This window comes from Ruditapes philippinarum, unplaced genomic scaffold (genome assembly GCF_026571515.1).
Source record: "Ruditapes philippinarum isolate M1 unplaced genomic scaffold, ASM2657151v2 ctg715_1_1_1_1, whole genome shotgun sequence".
Lineage (NCBI taxonomy): Eukaryota > Metazoa > Mollusca > Bivalvia > Venerida > Veneridae > Ruditapes > Ruditapes philippinarum.
This window is the reverse complement of record NW_026863024.1, coordinates 255,262-270,882: the sequence shown is the minus strand read 5'-3', so window position 1 is coordinate 270,882 and position 15,621 is coordinate 255,262. Positions and strand designations below refer to the sequence as shown.

The 15,621-nt window shown below is 33.2% G+C and overlaps 1 protein-coding gene across 4 annotated transcripts in view; it reads left to right on the top strand.

The window, feature by feature from the left end:
* Positions 1–15,621, top strand: part of LOC132720922 (transport and Golgi organization protein 1 homolog) — a 42,185-nt gene that overhangs the window by 14,873 nt on the left and 11,691 nt on the right. For all 4 annotated transcript variants that reach the window (XM_060705167.1, XM_060705168.1, XM_060705166.1 and 1 more), the window contains exons 9-21: positions 1,003–1,131; positions 1,936–1,972; positions 2,308–2,396; positions 2,826–2,903; positions 3,642–3,824; positions 4,377–4,513; positions 6,408–6,498; positions 11,891–11,957; positions 12,243–12,295; positions 13,994–14,084; positions 14,558–14,696; positions 15,029–15,130; positions 15,309–15,369. In XM_060705167.1, coding sequence (XP_060561150.1) covers positions 1,003–1,131; positions 1,936–1,972; positions 2,308–2,396; positions 2,826–2,903; positions 3,642–3,824; positions 4,377–4,513; positions 6,408–6,498; positions 11,891–11,957; positions 12,243–12,295; positions 13,994–14,084; positions 14,558–14,696; positions 15,029–15,130; positions 15,309–15,369 — 1,257 coding nt within the window. The remainder of the gene's footprint in view (positions 1–1,002; positions 1,132–1,935; positions 1,973–2,307; positions 2,397–2,825; positions 2,904–3,641; positions 3,825–4,376; positions 4,514–6,407; positions 6,499–11,890; positions 11,958–12,242; positions 12,296–13,993; positions 14,085–14,557; positions 14,697–15,028; positions 15,131–15,308; positions 15,370–15,621) is intronic.

Sequence of the window (15,621 nt, the reverse complement as noted above, 5' to 3'; positions counted from 1 at the left end):
CAATATGGCAAATCGATAAATAGCCTGAAGTCTAAGCATTCTATTTAAATTTTACACTTTCACTATATGTTCTTAATCAAGTTACTTCAAACTTAAATATACAAGTTTCATGGATCATCAAACGCACAAGCTATGACAAGGTTGTATAACTTAACACAAGCAAATATCAGATAATACCTCTAACGTAATTTATTAAAGGAGAAAAAAACTCTGATCTGTTTAATAAATCTTCCTAATTCCTAAATGATCTATTCAAACATTATCTATAAATGTTATAATTATCAATCTGACAATTTTTGAGAAGGTTAGAATACTTTAGCTCAACTAATTTCCTGAATTAGTCCCTTGAATAGATTATTTTGAACTTTATTTCAGAAGTCTTCATTCCATCTATAGATTAACTTAACACTGTGAAATTTTGACAATGCGTGCATATACATAATCTTGACTTAATAGAATGTAGAATTAATATTATTTAACTTGATATAGAAATTATATTTTAATCATGGTTGAATGAGTTTATTTTTCAAATAAACTTACTAAATTTAATTATAAATAATAAACAGAGTGTATGAACATTTAAGAATCTTGTTGAGGACCGGTAGGACTAACTTAATTGAACACGACGAATACATAAAAAATCTTGTATTCATAACTTTTACAATACAATATCTTGCTACAAAAACTCTGTGATGAACAGCTTAGAAGTTGCATGTTGATTAAATAAAAAAAGGTTTAAAACAAAGAAACAAAAGAATTTTAAAAGCGCTTGTACAATACAGTATCTTGCTATGAAAACTCTTTGCAAATACAAAAAATAATCACTTGATTTAATTCAATACAGATATTATTGCAATCTTTAAAATACAATAATCACTTGATATAATTCAATACAGATATTATTGCAACCTTTAAAAACATAATAAATAATAACAAGATATAGTTTAATACAGATAGTATTGCAATGTTTAAAGGAAAGGAAAATTCTGTTGTTTTTTTCAGCTACCACCATCTCTACAAACAGTGTTAGAACAAGAACCTCTTGGTTTGTCACCAACACTAACAATGCTGGTCTCCTTTATCTCTACAAATGTATTAGCTCTACTCACTTGTGTTGGATGTTTGTGTAAGGTAAGCTGATTTGGATAGATTTTTCTTAGGGTTATTTGTTAGTTAAAAAAGAACCCAAGTATAAATGGTAAATTGTACATTTTAGAAGAAAATTTGCATCAAAAACAGAAATAGAACATTGGAATTAGGTAAAGGTCTGCATATGCTCAATGTTAATCTGGAGGTGAAAATTTGTATTTAGATATTTTGTGTTGTAAAAGGACTCTTAGGTTGACAACATCAACCAGTAAATTAATTTGATAAATGAGGATTCTAGAAAATATTGCTCATTTTTCCATTTCATGGCAAAAATTTATGGTGTTATTCCCAAACTAATGGAATAAAAAGTCTTGAATTCAAAAACACTGGAAATTTTGTTGCAAAGCTGTTAAACATTTCTGAATAAAAAAAATGCATGCTAACTCTTTCTTTTGATAAGGTGCTTAAATATTGATGTCAGATCATATTTATTAGATAATATTAAGTAGGATTTTACAATGTATGAAATATAGTTTAAAATATAAGATTAAGTTGACAAGATATTTTGTGTTAGTAAACTGTTAATCTGCTGGAACTTAAGGTAAACAAGCCTGTGCCACCAGTACAAAACCAAGCCAACCTGTGCATCTATGTTGTTCTTGTCTATGTACTGTTGGTATCTCAATTTTTGTATTTTGATACTGAAATCCTTTCACTTTGAATGGACTGATCTAAACTGGAATACACTAGAAGCTGGGCAAATCTATTTTTACAATTTCAGCAGGTTAAGGGTAAACATGCCTTGTTTCTTTCACTGTAAATTATGTTGTTTTTATAATATTTTAGGGTAAGAAGAAACAGCCCGGAAGAAAAGATCCCCTTGGTAAGTGTCCTCTCTTAATAATAATTCACAGTTTCAAGGTAACACAAGAATTTTCTTTAAATTCTAACTGAAAGATTATAACTTATATAAGTATACCTTTAAAATGTTCTGCTCTTAATTCTATATTGGGTGGGAGTGGCATATTTGCTCTTTACTCTTGTCCTCTATGTTGAAATCTTATAAAATAACTTTGGACAGTTCCAAAATCAATGCTGGGCAAGTCTATTGTGTGTTAAATAAAACAAAGATGGATTTTGTTCGCTTTTGATTAAGTTTACAAGATTTTCATTTAATTTTCACTACTGCTTTTAAAAATATATATTCTTTTCATTTAGTTGTAATCAGAGACTTGGAGGAGAAATTATTTATAGCAACAAAAGAGAAAGAAAATTTAGAAGATGATATTCAAATAAAAAACAAAAAGGTGAGATATTTACACTTCTATCTCTAGTTTAAAAGGTGTTATTAATTGTTCTGATAAATGAATATTTTGGCACGGTTTGTGAGTTCTTGTTGGCTGAGTGGTAATGGTCTCTGACATTTAAAAGCACTTGCACCTGAACAACTTTTGGTTCAAGTCTCACCAAAGATTTTGCATTCTGCCATATGAGGAAGCAATCAAGCACAAAGTTAATGAATGGTTGTTGGTTCTACTGAGTTGCCCAGCTGTGCCCCTGAAATAATGCATGAGGAGGGAGCCTAAAGGTATTTCACCAGTAAAATGCTGGGAAATGGCCATATGTGATTAAAATTCAAGCTGATAATATGAATTATAATTTGAAGATAATAATGATATTTAAAGTTTTATTTCACAATATGTAATGGTAACTGTATACCATTGTTGATATTTCAGGTTTTAGAAATGCAGGATGAGTTGAGTAGTCAACAGTCTTCCAAAGGAACTTTTGAAACAGATCTTAAAACAATAAAAGTAAGTAGAGGAGAGCAATTGCCTAGTGGTTAAAGTGTCTGCGTCAAAACCCATGCAGCAATAGTTTTAAGTCTTACTTGTGTCATAATTATGTTTCTCCATATGACCCAAGGGTCAAAGGTTAAAAAGAAATTTTCTCAGTTCAAACTTAGATCTCGGGTATTTGATTGGTCAGAAACTAGCAAAGAATAAGAACTGCCCAATGAAAATCCTTAGATTCGAGACTGAGTTCAATAAAATGATTTATAACCTAATGCCAACACTGGTTAGTTCAAATAAGCTTCAAGCTTTTATGATAGTTAACCTTAACAAAAGAAGCATAAATTCTCAATTTTCCTTATATCTTGTCATAAAGAAACAAAGTTAATGTTTAAAATGTAAGAGTACTTTTAGTTTGGTCAGTTAAATAGTTAGAAATTTTGCTAACAGGGACACTCCTATTTTCAACAGAAGATTTGTAGATGTAAATTTAAAGCTTTTTTTGCATAAATTAGACATGGTTGAATAATCTGCATTGATCTGTTTGGATTTCAGTTAGATTTTTCACAAATCTGCATTATTTAATTCCATAGATGAGTAATGAAACATTTTCCAGTTTTGAAATTCCAATTAGGCAAAATTGAGGAAGGAGTGTAATTTTAAGCAAAATTACAAATGCTATTTTTTTTCCAATTACTAAAGAGTTACCAGAAGTCATAGGTATTTAGTTATCAAGTACACAGGATCTTTATTTTGCAGCTACATAATGAGTCGTTAAAGAAGCAGTTGGCAGAGGTACAGATAGAGTTAGACGAGTATAAACAAGAGGTTACAGAGAAGTCACAGGTTGTCATATACAAGGACTCAGAGTTGCAGTCGTACCTGACCGAGATACAATCCCAGACCAAGAGAGCAGAAGATGCTGAATTGGCTTTACAAAAGGTAAATGAATTTTAGCTTGACTTTTCGAAGAACTGGGAGAGCTATTGTACTTGCGCAGTTTCTGCATCACACTTAGGTTTAGTTATTGCATGCAAGTTGGTATCTCAAAAGGTTCTGAAGGGAATTGGTTGAAACTTCATACACTTTTTCAAGAGAGTAATTACAATAGGAGATAGCTGTCTAAGACCCATAATGACTTTTAATAATCAAGCACTGAGAAGAGTCAAGCATACTGACCTACTGACAGCTCATGTTAATTCTACAGGTTCGTTTACATAATCATTTCATTTATATTATCTATATTCTCAAATGCTGCAAAATTTATTTTCATTGGAGTAAGAAAAATTAAAAAAAATATCTAAATACAACCAAAATATCAAAATATTAAGTGTGAGATTTCATTCAAGAGCCAAAAGAAGTTTTTTTCACTATTGGTAAATTTCAAATTCATTTCCACAAGAACTACCAATGAGCTGCTGAGAACATAGACTGGTTTTGAGTTTTAAGTTTGAATTGCATCAGAATATTCATATGTTGGAATAATATTTGCAGATCAGTCACAATTATTCAGAAAGGGAAGAAGAATTGAGACTCAGTCTACAACAAGTACAGTCCTTGTCAGAACAAATACAACAACTAGAAACTAGCAAACAACAGCTTAATACACAGGCTGGCGATTGGTCAGAAAAGTAAGTACATAATCTAAAGACTGTAAATTTTAATCAAGTGGATTAAAAAAAATGTTGGAAACCTTGCTAATCCTTAACCTGCTGAATATCTCAAAATGGACTTGCCCAGCTTCTAGTTTTGGAACTGTCCATTATCAATTTTGGGGGTATCAGGATGAAGACTTAAATTTTGCCAAAAGTGTCGAGCCTGGTCAGACTGCATGGATGGTCAGGCTGGCCTGGCTCTTTACTGGTAACAAAGGCTTATCACTTGTTCCAGCAGGGTTAAGGTTGATCAAATTAATTGTGATTTTTTAGAATTTTGAAATATTATTCATTGACAATTTTGTTTGGACTCAAACAACCATATTCAGTGGGAAAAAGGTCCAAGTAAAGTCATTTAGTAAAGCCTCTTGATTCTAGAATTTGGCTAAAACCCTCACATGAAAATATATCATTACTTGCTACTGACCGAACTGCTGCAGACAGTTTATAATCTTGATAGGCAGGATTTGCATTTATTTAAAACAATTACAGGGCTCGAGCTAGTGGGCGATTCAGGCGAAATAGTCGCCGAATTCCGTCTGACTTCGCCGACATCCTACATGAAAGCGAAGATGAAGTCGCCCGATTTTATTGATCCATTATTGAAAATTACCAACAATAACAATAACATGTTGTGTGTGTTTGCTTTGTTTACCCTCGCCGCCGGAAAAAGGGACTGTCATGCATCTCAATCAACGCGAAATGTCATTAATCTGTTTGTTTACCAACATGTCATAAAAGTCTAATTAACAGACACTCAAGGAACAATTAGACTCCGCCCACGGCGAGATTACCGATACGTGCGAGAAACCAATCGTAATTCACGTTTTAATCGAGGCGACATTATTAAACCAATCATTAAATCGCTAACATACAACTACCCGTAACAATTATTTATGATGGACGGATCAAACGTCAATTAAATTTTCACTATCGAATGATTGTAAGAATTAAGAGGACTGCTCGACATATAACTGTAACGGTAATTTTAAATGAAAGTTATGATAACCTTTTTTGTCGACGAGTTAAATTTGATAAAATTGACGGCATATTACACTGTATTTATTACAAATGAAGTTAAATTAAAGATCGTATCTACTTTCATTTTCTTAACAACATAAGTGAATATGAATATAATGTCCGGCGCTATCTACTTTCATTTTCTTAACAACATAAGTGAATATGAATATAATGTCCTGCGCAAGCTTTTTAATAGTAAATCAGAAGGGAATAACTGTTAATCCACCCATGATATGATCCATGATAGGAGTCAACTATGGCTTTTTTATCTTCATTAAATGCAATGGTTGCATTACATGATACTCATTCTTATTACTTGTTTCAAACTACTTTTAAATTAAAATTGAATATTCTGTTGTAACACAAATCCAATTCATTGAATAAGATATGTACAGTGAGTCAACATAATTGCAATAACATACAACAAACATCGATAAATGAATCTCCTCACTTCTCCCTAAAGTCTCCCCACTTCTCCCTAAAGCAGCTGGAGGGAGAAGTGACTTCTCCCTAAATTTTGAACCTAGCTTGAGCCCTGAATTATAACAAGCTCACAAATTTGTTATTTTATTGAATTTCCATAAAATTGCATTCAAGAAATTGATTACTTTATGCATATTTTTGTTCTGGTTTGCTAAAATAGCATCAATTGAGACAGAATGCATGGATATTTTCGTTCTTTGGCCTCTGTAATTATAAACAGTATAGCCTTCCAAAAATAGTATATCATACAATAATTTTGCCATTTTCCTTTGTCATTTTCTGGCATTATGATATCATTATCATTTTCTGACATTATGATGTCATTAACACTTACATTAAACTCATCTCTGTCTTACAATTTTTACAGAGTTACAGATCTCACTGAGCAAGTGGAACAGTTTTCTTCAGATGCTAAGAGAATGCAAGAAGATTTAGCATTTAAAGAAAATGAATTAGAGGTAAGCATTTAAATGTTCATTTGCATTTTGTGTGAATTAACACCAACGTGATTGTGACATGCTTCACACTGAATAGCATGTGCTTTATGAGTACAAATAAAAAGATACTGGAGCATAGGCATGCCATTTTAGAAAGATACTTATTGTTTTTAGCTCGACTATTCGATAAGAATAAGTAGAGCTATTGCAGTCACCCGAGCGTCGGCGTCGGCGTAACCACTTATGTTAAAGTTTTTGTAATAGTTCAAATATTTTCAAAGTCCATAGACATATGGCTTTGAAACTTTGCACACTTGTTCACCATCATGACCCCAACCTGTAGACAGGAGGAGGTAACTCTATCAAGCATTTTGACAGAATTATGCCCCTTTTTCGACTTAGAATTTACGTTAAAGTTTTTGTAATAGTTCAAATATTTTCAAAGTCCATTGACATATGGCTTTGAAACTTTGCACACTTGTTCACCATCATTACCCCAACCTGTAGACAAGAGGAGGAAACTCTATCAAGCATTTTGACAGAATTATGCCCCTTAATCGACTTAGAATTTACGTTAAAGTTTTTGTAATAGTTCAAATATTTTCAAAGTCCATTGACATATGGCTTTGAAACTTTGCACACTTGTTCAACATCATGACCCCAACCTGTAAACAGGAGGAGGTAACTCTATCAAGCATTTTGACAGAATTATGCCCCTTTTTTGACTTAGAATTTACGTTAAAGTTTTTGTAATAGTTCAAATATTTTCAAAGTCCATTGACATATGGCTTTGAAACTTTGCACACTTGTTCACCATCATGACCCCAACCTGTAAACAGGAGGAGTATCAAGCATTTTTTTTACTATCAAGCACTAAGAATAGTCGAGCGTTGCTGTCCTACCGACAGCTCTTGTTTGTTTAACTGTTTAAACTTTCCTGTGTATAATGAACTCGCCCTAGTTTGAATTTGGAACAATCCATTGTAACTCTTTGGGATTTCTTTATATGAAGATGTAAAATCTAGCAGCCAATAGGACAGAGTTTAATTAGACTTCACATATCTTAGGTATAGCCTGGTTTCATATTACTGGCATAGGCCTTTCATATAAGCTGAAAGCATTTAAAGGGTTCATAATATTAAAGTGCATGTATTCATGAACATATATGTGTAAATGCCAATATTATTATACCCCCGCACAACAAAGTTGTAAGGGGGGTATACTGGAATCAGCTTGTCTGTCCGTCCGGCCGTCCGTCCGTCCAGCTGTCCGTCGGTTTTTAGCTCACCTGTCACAAAGTGACAGGGTGAGCTTTTGTGATCGCTTTTCGTCCGGCGTCCGTCCGTCGTCCGTCCGTCGTCCGTCCGTAAACTTTTACTTTAAATGACATCTCCTCATAAACCACTAAGCCAATTTCATCCAAACTTCACAGGAATGTTCCTTTGGTGGTCACCTTTAAAAATTGTTCAAAGAATTTAATTCCATGCAGAACTCTGGTTGCCATGGCAACCGAAAGAAAAAACTTTAAATATCTTCTTTTAAAAAACCATAAGAGCTAGAGCTTAGATATTTGGCATGAAACATCTTCTAGTGACTGTCTACCAAGTTTCTTCAAATAAAAGCCCTTGGGTCAAAATTGGCCCCGCCCCGGGGGGTCATTAATTTTCCCTATATGCATATAGTAAAAACTTTAAAAATCTTCTTTTAAAGAACCCAAAGAGCTAGAGCTAAGATATTTAGCATGAAACATGTTCTAATGGGTGTCTACCAAGTTTGTTCAAATAAAAGCCCTGGGGTCAAAATTGGCCCCGCCCCGGGGTCATTGATTTTCCCTATATGCATATAGTAAAAACTTAAAAAATCTTCTTTTAAAGAACTCAAAGAGCTATGGCTAAGATATTGAGCATCAAACATGTTCTAATAGGTGTCTACCAAGTTTGTTCAAATAAAAGCCCTGGGGTCAAAATTGGCCCCGCCCCAGGGGGTCATTGATTTTCCCTATATGCATATAGTAAAAACTTTAAAAATCTTCTTTTAAAGAACCCAAAGAGCTAGAGCTAAGATATTTAGCATGAAACATGTTCTAATGGGTGTCTACCAAGTTTGTTCAAATAAAAGCCCTGGGGTCAAAATTGGCCCCGCCCCGGGGGGTCATTGATTTTCCCTATATGCATATAGTAAAAACTTAAAAAATCTTCTTTTAAAGAACTCAAAGAGCTATGGCTAAGATATTTAGCATCAAACATGTTCTAATAGGTGTCTACCAAGTTTGTTCAAATAAAAGCCCTGGGGTCAAAATTGGCACCGCCCCGGGGGTCATTGATTTTCCTTATATGTGTATAGCAAAAACTTAAAAAATCTTCTTTGAAAAAACCCAAAGAGCTAGAGTTAAGATATTAAGCATGAAACATCTTTTAGTGAGTGTCTACAAAGTTTGTTCAAATAAAAGACCTAGGGTCAAAATTGGCCCCGCCCCAGGGATCATTGATTTTCTTTATATGTGTATAGCAAAAACTTAAAATCTTCTTTGAAAAAACCCAAATAGCTAGAGTTTAGATATTAAGCATGAAAATCTTCTAGTAAGTGTCTACAAAGTTTGTTCAAATAAAAGCCCTGGGGTCAAAACTGGCCCGGCCCCAGGGGTGTCATTGTTTTTAACTATATGTGTAAAAACTTTTAAAAAATCTTCTTTTAAAAAGCCCAATGAGCTAGAGCTTAGATGTTTAGCATGAAACATCTTCTTATGGGTGTCTACGAAGTTTGTGCAAATAAAAGCCCTTGGGTTAAATTGACCCTGCAATGTTGGGGGGGGGGGGGGGTTGGGGGGCCTATATACAGGTGAGCGACCTCAGGGCCATCATGGCCCTCTTGTTTCTTGTCTGCCCAATAACTTAAGATTCCTTTGACCCTTAGTCTTCATATTTGGCATGGAGGTTAGTCATGATTAGTAGTTTACCCCTATTGATTTTGAGGTCACTAGGTCAAAGGTCAAGGTCACAGGGGCCTTGACTTCTAAAAGCTTGTCCACCCAATAACTTAAGATTCCTTTGACCCACAGTCTTCATATTTGGCATGGAGGTTAGTCATGATTAGTAGATGACCCCTATTGATTTTGAGATTACTAGGTCAAAGGTCAATGTCACAGGGGCCTTGACTTCAAAAAGCTTGTCTGCCCAATAACTTAAGATTCCTTTGACCCTTAGTCTTCATATTTGGCATGGAGGTTAGTCATGATTAGTAGATGACCCCTATTGATTTTGAGGTCACTAGGTCAAAGGTCAAGGTCACAGGGGCCTTGACTTCAAAAAGCTTGTCCGCCCAGTAACTTAAGATTCCTTTGACCCACAGTCTTCATATTTGGCATTGAGGTTAGTCATGATTAGTAGATGACCCCTATTTATTTTGAGGTCACCAGGTCAAAGGTCAAGGTCACGGGGACTTTGACTTCAAAAAGTTTGTCTGCCCAATAGATTCCTTTGACCGACAGTCTTCATATTTGGCATGGATGTTTGTCATGACTATAAGGTGACCCCTATTGATTTTGAGGTCACTGGGTCAAAGGTCAAGGTCACAGGGACCTTGATAAAAAAAAGCTTTTTTTCTCAATTGCTAAAGTATGTCCTGTCCGCAATGTATTGATTTTGACATTTTCACATTTGAAGCATGTAGAATACATAACTTAGCAATGCACTGGCTTAGTAACCTCAGATTTGGCAGGGAGGTTGTCCTTGAGCTCTAAATGGCCACTGTTGATTCTGACAAAGTGGTATGCGGGGGTATTCATGCCATGATAGTGGCAGTTCTAGTTTAGAAATGTTATGAAAAAGTTGATATTTCATTCAAACAGTGCACAACAAGCAATGAGGTAATTTTGATGTTCTGCTTTTTTGTGGTTATCTCAATTTTCAAGTTTTAACATTTATGGAGGAAAAATTTAACTTTTACACTGCTAAGGAATGCTTGACTATTTTTTTTCTTCAATTCATTTATTTGATAAAATCAAAAGATTTTTAGCTTGTACCGTGCCAAATATGTGCATTGGAGTTTCCCTAGTTTGATTTTGGAATAGTCCATTAGTAGTTTAGGGGATTTTAATTTTGAAAGTATGCTATCATACTCAGCTTGAGCTTAATTGATCTTAAACGTTCAGTTTAATGTTCATTTGTCTCTCAATGCTGATTCAAAAGTGTTGTGGAGATAAGTTGTCTGTCACTTGTGGAGAAATTGTTAATTACTGGTTAGTTATCCTGGAAACGCCTGTTAGGTGGATTGACTACTGAGATATAATGTGACTACATCTGCATTAAAACCAGAAAAAGAAACTAATTAATATTAAAATGGCTAACAATATGGGGTATGGTCAAAATGTAGCCTACAAAAATGAATATGCTGACTGGCCTAACTTTGAACTGTTGGACTGGACATGTGATTATTGTGTCTACCATCTTAACAAATAAACTGAAGAGTTTCTTTAAAACTTATAATCAGTTGGTTTTGTGGAAAGGCTAACTTTTTGTTCCGTAGGCATGATAAAACTAAGTTTACTTTTTCATAATGAATTTTTGTTGAAGTTTAGCATGAAAACTGACTATGGTTGTTTATTATTTCTGGTTTATTATGTCAACAAGTTTAACATTCTTTCTATGCTTATTCATGGAGCTTTTATTATCTTTTAAAAGCATCTTGAAAACTTTTACTTTTAAAGGGTCTTTTGTAACAATATTCTTACTTATTCTTAAAATTTACTGACCAATTAAACCATTGGTTATTCTTAAAATTTACTGACCAATTAAACCATTGGTTGGATATAGAAGAGGCAATTTTTTAATGGAAAAATGATGATATTGTTTATATTTTTATAGTAAGATTTAAAGGATCTTAAGGGAAGAAATCAGGTTATCAGTCTGTTATAGCTTGAAAGACTTTGTCAGTCAGTCAAAATTGTTATGAAATACACCTCAGCATTCATGATAAAAATTGGTTACTGCATCACACCTGATGTTTATTGGCCTGTTAATTTGTGATGTCAGTGTTACAGTTTGTACATGTACTTGTGTTCAGCAGGCCGATTATGATTTTGAGTTTTGGGCCCTGGGCTCCTAACTCATAATCGGTCATATTACACTCATAATCAGTTGAAGTAATATACAATTTTGATACTTTATATGAGTAACAAGTGCATTAACAAATCTTTTTGGTGGAATGACCAGGCATTTTTATGCTTATAGAATATTATACAGTCTAACTTGCCCGTGCAACCACGCGTATTAAGCGATTTTTGTCTTATGCGACCCCTCATCATTTCTCCCCGCTCTTCAATCTCCCCGATCATTTTCTCTCTATATCTTATTTGTATCAAGCGACTTTAGCTGAACGCAACTGTATATTGTAATATGTATATTTATGATGGCAGGTGCTAAGAGATTGTTTCCTACAAGTTAAAGCATTCCAGGGTGAAGAAGAGATGAAAGAGGATGCAGGTATATGGCTTGTTTTGCTTCATTCATTTTTCTCTGATATATTAGTATATTATTTGAGCATTTACTCAAGAAAATGACAATGATATTGATAATTGAATATGAAATGTTATAGAGTTATGTTAAGTTTTGTTTTGTTTTTTCAGAGTAAAATTGTATCACAATACATGCACTGTATGAAGATGATAATAATGCTGAGAGTTTTTTTTTAAGTTTGACAAGATGATTTTAAAGCTAAGATTAAGATTTTCACATTATCTCATAATCATATGTTATGTAATATTTCAGAGGATGCTCCTGATCTCGGTGAAAAGCTTAAACAGATGATGGACGTATCCAGGGTAATAATATATTAACTATGTCTTTATATTGAAAGAGAATACTCATTGGTAATTTAAGAAATAATATATCCCATACCGTGATTTTATTGCTAAATAAAATCACTGTTTGGAGTTTGAATGCGAGGAATTATATCACGAGGGCAAAGCCGATTTGAATATATTATTTCGATTCAAACAGGACATCTACAAATCATTGCTGCCATTATTAGCTGATGTTAAGTTAAGTTCACCTGATTGGTTTCAGTACTTATTTTCAGCGTGCCACATTTTTAGTGGTTATGTTACATGTTTAATTGTTAAGTCTCATGACTAAATATAGAATGTAAACAGTGATTTTATTGCATAATAATACACACTTTAGGTGCTTCTATGTTCAATAGGGAAAAATTCAGGTCCTGTTAGAATAAGTCATAAGTTACTGTTACTTCAGTTTCTTGCTTGACTATTAAAAGATTTGCTTGGCAATTTTATTAGCATAGCCATTGGAGTAACACTTTAAGGTTAAAGTTTTATAAGTAACTTCATATGTCATTTACACTGAAGACATTCATTCAAACTGCACTCATGCAATGTACCCTGGGCATTATAGTGTCCAAAACAAATAAGACTTACTGAATGAATTATACATAGCTTTTGTATACCTCTGTAAATTTAGAAAGTTTGTGATTGAGGATATGCTTTAACTACCACAAAACTTTTCCATTGTTTATTTCATGTGTATTTAGAATTTCAAGTGAAACTCATCTGATGGAGGTCCATAACACTAACATGGACTTTAATTTTTAGCTTGTCTGTTCCGAAGGAAATTTGTGTTATTATGATGGCTGTGTCATTGTCATTGTTATCGTTGTTTTCATGCAAAAACTTTAATGTAGCCCATTATGTAAACTTTTTTCAAAATTTTAACATGAAACTTGGAATACTTTCTTATCTTGACAAGGTGAAGTTGTTAGACAAGGGGCATAATAAGGCAAGGAACTTAATTCTAAAAGCTATATATTTCGGTTATGCACCTTTTTAACTTAGAATTTTTGTCAAAATGGTTGTTTTAACAGACAAGCATTAACAATGGATATTGTACCCTTGTGTTATTTACCTTCTGTAACTTTAGATTTTTATGCTCCCACAAAGTGGGGATCATATAGCGTTGCACATGTCCGTCCATCGGTCCGTCCTTCCGTCGGTCAGTACATCCCGAAATCATGTGAACGCAACTCCTCTTAAACCGGACGGCAGATTTTGCTTAAACTTCCAGGGATGAACAAACTTAACGTGTAGATGGAAGTAAAGGAAGGAAATTTCGCTGCGACCAAATTTAAGAGAATTATGGCCCTTTGTTGATTTTTTCACTATATACTATGTAGAAATTTTGTGAAGGCAACTCCTTTTAAACCGGATGGCAGATTTTGCTTAAACTTCCAGGGATGAACAACCTTAATGTGTAGATGTTAGTAAAGAAAGGAATTTTTGCTGCGACCAAATTTAACAGAATTATGGCCCTTTGTTGATTTTTTCACCATATACCATATATATGTTGTCAGTGGGGGCATCCGTGTCCTTTGGACACAGTTCTAGTTTAAAAATTTTAGTACTCTCAAATTAACAGTAAGAATTACTCCTATTGGCTTATGGGAAAATAATGTGACAGAAATAGTGAGGGTTATAATAAGGATTATTAATACCATTTTATGTTTGCAGGTAAATGCATCATTACGTTCTGTAGAGGAGGAGAGAGATGTTATACAAAATAAACTTCTCATAGAAGTTGAGTCCCGAAAAGAGTTAGAAGGTAACATCATCATTGTGATAATTTATTGTGAACATTACACCTTTAAACACTAGGAATGATGATAATTTGACAATGCTACTAGTATAAAGCAAGGTCACCTTATCTACTTTTGCAGTAGGACCAAACTTCATACTGTCAACTTTACTGCTTTAGCATTTTGAAGGAACTCCACTGAGGTCCAAAAGTCTAAAACTTAAAATTTTAATTTCATACATAGATCAGCTTGGGCATTTAAAATAGAAATAAATGCTAAAAGTAGTTAAGAAATATACTCAGAGATAGATTGAATCTATTCCTATTGCATGTTATATATTCTGTACATTAGGATAAACTGACATATAATTGAATGTACAATTTGAAGATCAAAAATGAATGATGAAAGCTTTGTTAACTACATTTATTGTTTAAAAAAGTGAGATGTGAGACATGTTTTACTGAATTTATGCATGAAATGATAACTTGTATTATTTCAGACCAGGTTCAGTTACTTAAGCGTAAGTTTGAGAGTAATCAGACAGATAAGATGAAGGCGGAGCGACAGTGTCAGGAGGCTCAAACTAAATTAGAGGTGTTATCTAAATATTTTAAGGAAAAAGAGGCGGAGTTAACCAGGTTAATGAATATTTATATTTTATGGGAAAAAAATCATTGTTTTTTCCTTTCACATGCCAATCATTTGAAATTTTTATTATTTTAGGAAAATTTAAAAGAATATTCTGAAAGGCACCTATGATCTTAAGTTATGATCTCAAAAACAATATTATATACTGTAATATTTTGTATTTTTAGAAAAAAGCATTCCACAAATTGCTTATGTACATTAAACTTTTTTTTGTCAACAATTACATGGATTGATTTACATGATCTTGATGTAGCAATGTTTGTCAGCAACCATATCATTTTTGGTGAGAAATTGTAAATTTATTTAATAATTCTGTTTCCAGGCAACTAGGTGAACAAGAGGTGCTAAAGAACCAAAATATATCCAAACTTCAGTCATCAGACAGCATTACTCAAGAACTTGCAAAAGAAAATGAAACCTATAGGTAAAACAAGAACAATATTTTGCATGTAAATTTATACTATGAGTATAATAAGAAATTTGAATTTTATGTCTTTAAAAGTTACAGTTGGGTTTTTAAAATCAGCTTATTTTTAGTTTGTTTTTCCCCCTTTGTTATAGTGCAACAATTGTTTCAATAGAGTTCTATATGTTTTTTATAGGCAACAAATAGACGATCTCAAGACAGAAATTTCCAAGGCAGAAAGAGACTTCAGGTCACAGGTAAAATGTAAACCTAAATATGTTAATAATTTGTCATTTGATAGTCTGCTTGATTTTCCTATTTTGTGTGTTTCCAGTTTCTAGATTGTCTATGCATAGTGTAACAGAACTTTTAATGAATTAAAATAAAGAAATTAATTAATTTGTATAACAAAGGATAAAATTTGGCCTTTGAAAAATCTTGAGTGATGCAGTGCATACCTTATTGATTTCAAATTTAAAAAAAATATTGATATGCAACAGACAAACCTG